This window comes from Trachurus japonicus, chromosome 8 (assembly GCF_045865225.1).
Source record: "Trachurus japonicus isolate A0001 chromosome 8, Traja_1.0".
Taxonomy (NCBI): domain Eukaryota; kingdom Metazoa; phylum Chordata; class Actinopteri; order Carangiformes; family Carangidae; genus Trachurus; species Trachurus japonicus.
The window spans coordinates 19,932,433-19,941,686 of record NC_140914.1 but is presented as its reverse complement, the minus strand read 5'-3'; the positions used below and the strand labels follow the sequence as shown (position 1 = coordinate 19,941,686).

General features: G+C 37.9%; 1 gene segment (V, D, J or C); it reads left to right on the top strand.

The window, feature by feature from the left end:
* Positions 1–573: 573 nt before the first annotated feature.
* LOC146983116 (Ig mu chain C region-like) lies at positions 574–5,099 on the top strand. The segment is given in 5 exon segments: positions 574–735; positions 2,736–3,073; positions 3,666–3,954; positions 4,106–4,420; positions 4,532–5,099. Coding segments are annotated over 5 exon segments (1,368 nt in total).
* Positions 5,100–9,254: the final 4,155 nt, after the last annotated feature.

Below are 9,254 nucleotides of genomic sequence, written 5' to 3'. Positions count from 1 at the left end.
TATTACTATGATTTATCCACCAGCTGGCACCTAGTGTGGGAGGGAGGGGTTTTTACTTGTAATTGTTTTATTTTCTATGTGTGTAAAGCACTTTGTGTTGCATTTTCCATGTATGAAAGGTGCTCTATAAATAAAGATTGATTTGATTTGATTTGATTAGAAGAAGCACATAGTTGCTTTGCTTGGGACTTATAAACTTTACCTATAGTTCTTTCAATTACATCATATACATTAAGTCCCTGTCTAGCTGGAACTGTTGAGTGAAAATGTATATTCTTTATAGTGTCAAACATTCCCATTATCAGTTCATGCACAGTCATTTATATTCTCAAATCAAATACTGACAACTGAGTGTTTATTCTTGTGTTCTACAATATATATAACACCTTTATCATAATGTCACTTAATACTAATTCAGCTCAATCTACTTAATCTGGTTGTGTGAGGTCTCTGCTGCAGGATCTGGAATTGACAGGAGGGTCTGACAAAGAGGAAGTTCACTAACCGTTGGCAAACACAACATTTGATATAAGCCAGACACAGGAACTGAATATCTCAAGGGAAATGGTTTATAAATACCACAGTGGAAACTGCTATGTCAGTGAGACATGTTTATGTTTCTACATTAAGGGGAAAAACATATTATGTATTTGTATTAGGATCAGATTGTAATGTATGACCGTGATGGCTACTTTGACTACTGGGGGAAAGGGACACAAGTCACTGTGACTTCTGGTGAGTAACAATCAATCTACTTATAATTTAATTATTTACAGGTTTACTATCACATTTGATTGTGTTTAAATTGTACTTAAACTAGGATGCAATCTGCAGAAAAGAAAGAGTAGATCAGGTCAAACCTGAGGAATACACAACAATTACTGATTAACTACTGTAGTTTATTAGTTAATTAGATAATACAAACTGTAAAATATATTTTGCACTGATGCATTATTGGAATCTATCACTGTGGCTACTTTGACTACTGGGGAAAAGGAACAATGGTGACTGTCACATCAGGTAAAATAATCTTTACTTTATCTTCATATGAAAAATGAAATATATTGTTTAATGCGGCATATTGACGTCAAAGTGGCATCAAAAGCCCTTTACAGCTAGTTTTTGCATGTTGAATGTGTTAACATACTACACTGTGACGATGCTTTTGACTACTGGGGAAAAGGCACATTGGTCACAGTAACATCAGGTAAGCAAAGTGTTCCTTTCTCTATCAATTAGATTTTTTTATTCTGGATTTTTTAAAGAAATGCTGCTGTGATACATTGCAAGTAATTGATTTATTGAATATTGTATTCTAAATGTGTTCAACACATTCAATTTTAACTTGAACTTCTTTGCAATGGCCAAAGAAAATATGACAAAATGGTAGGTTGTCGCAAAATAAACTATCACGGTAAAGGCAGATATTTGGGTTGGGTTGAACAGGTTTTTGTATGTAGTGAGTAATGATTTGCTGGACTGTGGCTACGCCTTTGACTACTGGGGAAAAGGAACTATGGTCACAGTCACTTCAGGTATGTCAATTTGTTCTTTCTGATATGAAAATTAAATTACTAATGATTTCAGAAAAATTGATATTACCACTTTCATGTAGTCAGATTGGCCAATAATCAGACAGCCAACAGCTGACAAAGAATTTGACAAAAGTCTAAAACAAAATTGGTTGTTAGTTATGTACAGGTTGTTAGTTCAGATATTTATTTCTCTTTGGTTTTAACAATTGTTCAAACCAAACTCTGGCATGAAGGAATGGGTTACTAGAGTAATGAGTTTTTGTGACAAGTGTGAATTGACTCTCTTAACTGTGACAACTGGGCTTTCGACTACTGGGGGAAAGGCACAATGGTAACTGTGTCATCAGGTAAGATTTATACCATTTAAAATGCACAGTTTCAGAATGTGAAGTGTCTTGTTTAAGTTATATTGAAACTTCTCGTTATCTTAAGTCTCAGTTCAAGAGGGAATAGGTTTTACACAATATATATGGTAAATGGTAAAAAGTCAAAAAGTGATAATCTCAGTAGAACACAATGATTTATGACATTCATGGCTGATGCGTTTTAGGTCATTTCAATGGATTTTATAAGATTTGTATTAAATAAATTTCTGGTAGACTTTTTGCACTCGGCAGTAGCAGCTGTAGCCTTTTTATACTAAGAGCTAAGTAGATTCAGCACTGTGCTACTACGGTGCTCTTGACTACTGGGGAAAGGGTACAATGGTAACCGTTTCATCAGGTAAGAACACTTTTTATCTCATACAAAATTGCTGAATTTGAACAAAATTGATACATTTTTTGCCAGAAAATGCCATCAACTCACTTGATGAATCTTCGCTGACTTTATACCTTCCTTCTTTCAAATTCAAAAACTTATTAATGAATATTGTCAAAGTTATGCATTGAAAGTATTTCACCAGCAATTTGTATCTAGAATAACACAATATTGCCACAGTTTATATTATTGAGGGAGGTTAATCTTGGCACAACAAAAAACTTCTAAATAAATGGGATAGAGAAACATAAAGCTCTTTGTATGGAGGTTACTTGAAATTTCATCATTCAACATTTTAAAGGTAATGTCTTACATGCTGAGTGTTGTTTAAAGAATCATGGCTCAGTTCACGTCTGTCTGTTTTAACTGATGAAAATTTCCCATATATGTCACATTCATGTTTTTGGTTCTTTAATCCCATCTTTCTTGTTTCTTTCTTAGCCACGGCAACTGCACCAACTGTGTATCCCATGATGGCATGTGGTTCAGGAACCGGAGACATGATCACTTTTGGCTGCCTTGCCACCGGCTTCACACCGTCATCACTGACTTTCTCATGGAAAAAAAATGATGCTGCCTTCACGGACTTCATTCAGTACCCTGCAGTACAGAAAAACAACGTCTACACAGGAGTCAGTCAAATCCGAGTAAGGAGAGAGGACTGGAATGATATCAATACTTTCAAGTGTGTTACAACTCATCCAGGAGGATCGGGAGAAAAAGCCATCCCGCACCCAAGTAAGACCTTTGCTAAGGCTTATATGATTCCCTTTTTAATTGTTAGTTGGAGTTGTTTTACATTGTAGAGCTGTTGGCATATTTTCAATTTCTGCAAAAATGTTTAAATCTCAAAATGAAATGTATTAATTAGACAACAATGCAAGAGTAGGTTTGTAATAGTAATTGACAATTGATAATTGATAACTGTAATATTGATAACACAGAAAAAGAGGTACAATGCAGTTGAGACAGTAAAATAATAAATAAATTACATCTAATCGAGCACTATATGATACTTATGAGAATGAGGATATGTAGATACTTTACTTCTTTGTGCTTCTTTGTATAAGATCTAATTCAAGTTGTTAATCATCACACTTATCATATTTCTACAAACCAAATTGCTTAATACATGTGGGATCATTCAATCAACACAGAATGTAAGTGTTTCAGAAAACATCCCTGTATATCTTCTGTTTAGCAATATTTATTCCCTCACATCATGATATTTCCTCTCTGAAGTCTGTCTATATATGTGTGTGTGTGTGTGTGTGTGTGTGTGTGTCACTTGCTAGTTAAGGATTAGTATGCATAACAATAATATTTAATTGATTATAATATAAATTCAAATCCTGTGACTCTGCTGTTTCTTCCACCCATTCAGAGCCTCCAAAAATGACTTTGCTGTCGATGCCAAGTGAAGACAAACAGGCCCTGATCTGCACAGTTGAGGCTGAAAGTGGGACATTGGATCCACTGAAATGGAAAGATAATGATGGAGAGTTGACCAACAGTATTCAAAGTCCCGTCCAAAAGACTGGAGGGTCACAGTCAGCTATGAGTGTCGTGCAGATCAGTCAGGATCACTGGAACGAAAGCCGTGTTTACACCTGTGAGGCTACATACAAACAGAAAAAGTATATAAGAAAGATCTCAAAAGGTATGGTTGAATTACTACTAAATAGTATTATAAAATAGTCTGTTCAAGATGTTGACAAAACTGATGTGGTAGAAATATGTTTTTTCCTGATCAGTCAGTCAGTCAGTTAGAAAATATTTGTGATCTACTTTTCTGTTTTGCTCTTCTGTAGCTTCTATCACGGTGACGCTGAAACAGCCAAGTGCCAAAACTATATTTAACAACAACGAAGCCCGACTCGAATGTGTCATCACTGGACAAGACAAGGCCATAGTCGATGACACTGAAATCACATGGCAAATTAATGGAGAAAATGTTGCCAGCGCTGTTGATGTTGGTGCAACAGAGCCTGAAGGCGGGCAGTTTAGCAAGACCAGCACGATGACTCGTAGCATTGTAGAGTGGCGGAAAGTCGACAAAGTACGCTGTTCTGCTGTAAGAAATGATTATACACCAGTTATTCAAGATCTGAATGTCCTCAAAGGAGGTAAGTTAATGAGTGTCAACAGCCAACTCATACAATCTAACATGCTACAAATATAAAACAATTGTACACTTTCTATATGACAGACTCCAACTAACAAAGTGTCTCTTTCAGATGGGAGCGAGCCAAAAGTGACAGTTCACATCCTCCCAGAGCAATTCACTGGCCAAGGAAGGTCAGATGAGGTCACACTGGTGTGTCTGGTCTCCAGTCGCGTGCAGCAAGATTACTACATTGCATGGTCAGAACATGTTGGACAAACAAAAACCAACTATGATGATGGTGTCAACTTTCCGCCTCAAAAGACCGAAAATGGGAACTACTTAGTTACAAGTGTTTACACCATCAACAAGACAAAGTGGGATGAAAATTACCAATTCTACTGCAATGTCTGGCCTGCCGGGAAAACAGACAGAAATCAGTCCATGACATCAAATGGAGTGTCCAAGGCCATGGGTAACTCAATTGAATGTTGAAAATAGTGGATTCAGCTATAAATGTGGTGTTTTGTGCTCATGTGTCACTCTGTCTGTGTGTGTACTCCCTGACACGGGAACCTGTCATCAATCTTTGTGATTGTACAAAAAAGAGTCAATATGTCAATTTAGTTTTGTTTGTCCATGTGTTTGTCTGACAGCTTGAGAAGTGTGCTGTGTGTTTTAAATAAATGTTGCATGGAGACTCGTTTGTTACATGTTCATTAATGATTTCAATACTTTCCAACAAAATGAAAAGAAAAGCACAAAGCATCACGTTATTCAAGTCATTTTTACTGAACCCTCACAGTACTGCACTTTATCTGAATCAATGTCCACACATGACAGTAAAGAGTATCTCGCTTATTCCAGTCTATTAGTGTGATTAAGGATGAGTGTGTCTGTGGCATCTTACTGAAAACATTTGTTAACACACAGCACATACTCATAGATGCACACTAACCACCTACATTCCTTTTCAGAAGAGTGTTTTTGCCCCAGCTGCACAGATGATGTCGGTGAAGAGGACGAGTTCAGCAGTCTGTGGTCCACAACCTCCACCTTCATATTTCTCTTCATATCCTCTCTCTTCTATAACATATTTTTCAGCCTGGTCAAGGTAAACATGTAGGTTTTTTTCTGCATTTCACTCAAACTATTTAAATTTTTATAAACAAAAGACTCTAAATTATTCTTTTAAATATTGGTAGAGTTAAACAGAAGAGACAACGACTTACAGCTTACAACACTTACTTACAACTTGTTACTTGTCACCAGTATGAGAAAAAATAATCGGAAAAAAAAAAATTGAAAAACCTGTATATCATCATCATCACATCATATATAACCGTAATTATCTATGAAGTAACCCACTCACAGGGAGTCACACAGTGTCAGTGAATGAGGATGCAAGTTTCCGAAAAATGTCACTGAAGTGAATCAATCATTCAGTCAAACACACAATCCAGCCACCTGCAACTACAAACTGAACTGAAGCCAAAGAAAACATGTGGGTGTCTATTCTCCAGTCAACTGAGACTATTCAATAGTCTGTATTTGACAAGTGAATGCATGTCAAAAAATAAAGAATTTTCTTTTGTTCTTTTTCAGATGAAGAGACACTAAAGGATCATATGGTTACAAAGTACAGACTTCATTTGTTTATGGTTTTTGTTGTTGTTGTATTCCTTCTTCTATCTCGTTTACTTTAGTTTATCTTCAAGAAAACATATCAGCAAAGATATACATTGATAAACAATGATGTTGTCGAGGAAGGTTGAGGTTCCCGGGCTCAGCCTTTAGAAGAAATGTGTCTTTTTGCTATCTTATGATATTATAACCAAAAGTGTGTTTTGATAAATGCTAAAGATTTGCTTTGTTAAATTCTCACCATATGAAATGATTAACTTGAAAATGTTCTGTGTAACCTGTTCTTTAATTTCCCTTCATTGCTGTAACACTATGATTTCTGGTTTTCTTTGAGCTGTTCCTTGAACATTTGTTTCTAAAATGTTTTAGAGAATATATTTTGACATGTAAATAACAAACTGTGATACAGGAACAGAAAAATGCATTTCCTATATATGGGTTTGCATTTATTAGTTAAAGGTTTTATACCTTTCATGTTTGGTCATTTTGATATAGAAAAAAATAATCAGTAGATCAACCAATATGATGCTTTAAGTAGTTAAGATCTGGACAGTCTGATTGTAAATAGATGAATGATTAAATAAATAAATTAGTATGAATATGAGAAAGAGTGGTGCTGTGATAGATGTACAATGTTTTTAAAGGTTTTGTTTTCATTCCAGTCCCATCACAGGGAGCTAATAATGTCTAAGAGAAAGCCACTGCAGGTCAACGCCCCATAAAAATGTGGTATCAGTTGAACACTCAGTCTTTTTCAGTTCCCTGATGTTTCTGAACATAACATCAAAGAGCCACTTCCCAGTCTGTCTGCACCTCTGGGACCACAGCTGCAGCCATGAAGCTTTGTAGAAACTGTCAGAACTACAAATAAACTTCCTTGAAACTTTAACTTGCTTGTCAGTGTGATGATGATTAATAAGTTAAAAAAAAAAAAAAAGCTAAACCCTAATGTTATTAACCCTTGTTCATTTGGTTCAAATTGACCTGTTTCAATGTTTTACATGAAGAAAGATGGTACAAGTATACATTTTTTTCCACTTAGCTTATTTTCTGTGATAAATATTTTAAAAAAAAACAAAAAAAAAACACATTCACATCCTTCATACGATCTTTGAGACATACAGTATGACTCACATACAGACACACACAAACAAACACACACATATTGTTACATTACTATTACCCCTCCACTTCATCCTCCAGCTCCTGGCCTCCCCAGGATCCTACGGTAGGATACTGTTTGTGGACTTCAGCTCTGCTCCATGACAAGCTCTCCCAGCTTAAAGGACAATTACGGGCAAATTCAACTCGGGGCTGTATTTTCCTAACATTTTAGGTCTAAAAGAAGGAATCTGAAAATGTTCCGTTTAATTGCCCCTGTTTTGCGGGAGTTGTGTCTGTCCCCGCATCGCCACAGTAGCGATGAATGGGAGCGGATGCAAGTTCCGCTGCTTAGGCTGTTTACATCCCTCAAAGCCACATTTTTTTTCCACAGACAGCGTCAGATGGCTACTCAAACATGCACCAAGAAGTTTATTTACCTCAAGCAAGCCAACATGTTTGTAAAACTAGACCTAATTCAAAGTCTCCCAGAGTGTCGCGCGAGACCCAAGCTGACGTGCTCGGTGTGTTCACGTGCAGTTGGAAGCTCCCGTTTGTGTCATAAACACAGGAATATCAACTGTTGACTTGCTTGAAGTAAACAAACTTCTTGGTGCATGTTTGAGTAGCCATGTGATGTTGTCTGTGGAAAAAACAGACGGCAGTTCGTGAGGCTGGGGAGAATGTCTCTGACACCCAGACCATCAGCACTGGATCCCCCCCAAGGCTGTGTCCTTTCTCCTCTGCTGTTCTCCCTGTACACCAACCGCTGCACATCTGGACACCAGTCTGTCAAGCTCCTGAAATGTGCTGACACCACCCTCATCGGCCTCATCTCTGATGGGGACGAGTCGGCCTACAGGAGCGAGATGGACCGTCTGGTGTCATGGTGCAGCATGAGCAACCTGGAGCTGAACGCTCTGGAGATGATAGTGGACTTCAGAAAGGACCCACCTGCCCTCCCCACTGTCATCCTCTGTGACTCTACAGCGACCCTGGTTGAGTCCTTCCACATCCTGGGCACCACCATCTCCCAGGAGCTCAAATGGGAGCAGAACATCAGCTCCCTCACCAAGAAGGCTCAGCAGAGGATTTACTTCCTGCGGCAGCTGAAGAAGTTTCACCTCCCTGTGACATCTCCAGGACCCGGAGACGTGCAGCCAGAATTGTTGCTGACCCCTCTCACCCTGGACACAAACTCTTCTAGTCCCTCCCCTCTGGCAAAAGGCTCCGGTCCATCCGGACCAGGACCTCACGCCACAAGAACAGTTTCTTCCCCTCTGCAGTCAGCCTAATGAACAATGCCCCAGTTCCCCCTAAATAACCCTAAACATATGGACAGTCACTCTTCACTACTACAACAATTTGCACAAAAACTTACTTAGCAGTATTTTGTATATACTGTATCTTTATTCTATTCTTTTATATAGTATTATGCATATTTATAGTATATGCATATTTTTTGCACTAAAATATTTTAATTATTTTATTTTATTTTATTTAAAGCAGAAGTAAGCAGAATGTTTGTGTTAATATAAGTCTTAAATAGTTATATCTTCCGACGGCAATCACTTACATAGAGTGTTTGGTCTGAAACACGGGTCTGTCAGTCACTCTGCTCTGCTGTAAGCCGAGGAGAAAACTTTTCTTGTATCCTACAACCTTTATCCAATGAGGAGAGAGAACGGCATAAAGGGGCAGCCCTCTCTGTGTGTGCAGCCAAGGGATGCGCGTGAATGTGGTGACGTAGAGACGAGGACCAATAGATCCATGACGAGGGCGGGAAGAACAACCGGATCACTTACTTCTGCTTTAAGGGTTTATTGTGTTTATTTTCGAGTAACCCAGTTAAAGAGGTGTGAAATGAATCACTGTCAGTGCATTAGGTTTTTTTTTTTTTTGTTTTTTGGAGCATTCTTGCCTTTAATTGACATGATAGCAGAGAGAGACAGAAAAGTGGGGAGATAGACTGGGAGAATGACAAGCAGTACAGATTGGGAATTGATCCGGCGATCACTGAATTGAGCATTGCCAACACAGGATGTACTGTTAGCCACCATCGAGGGCCCTGTGCATTAAGTATTTTAAGCAGAGTGTAATTGCACAAACCA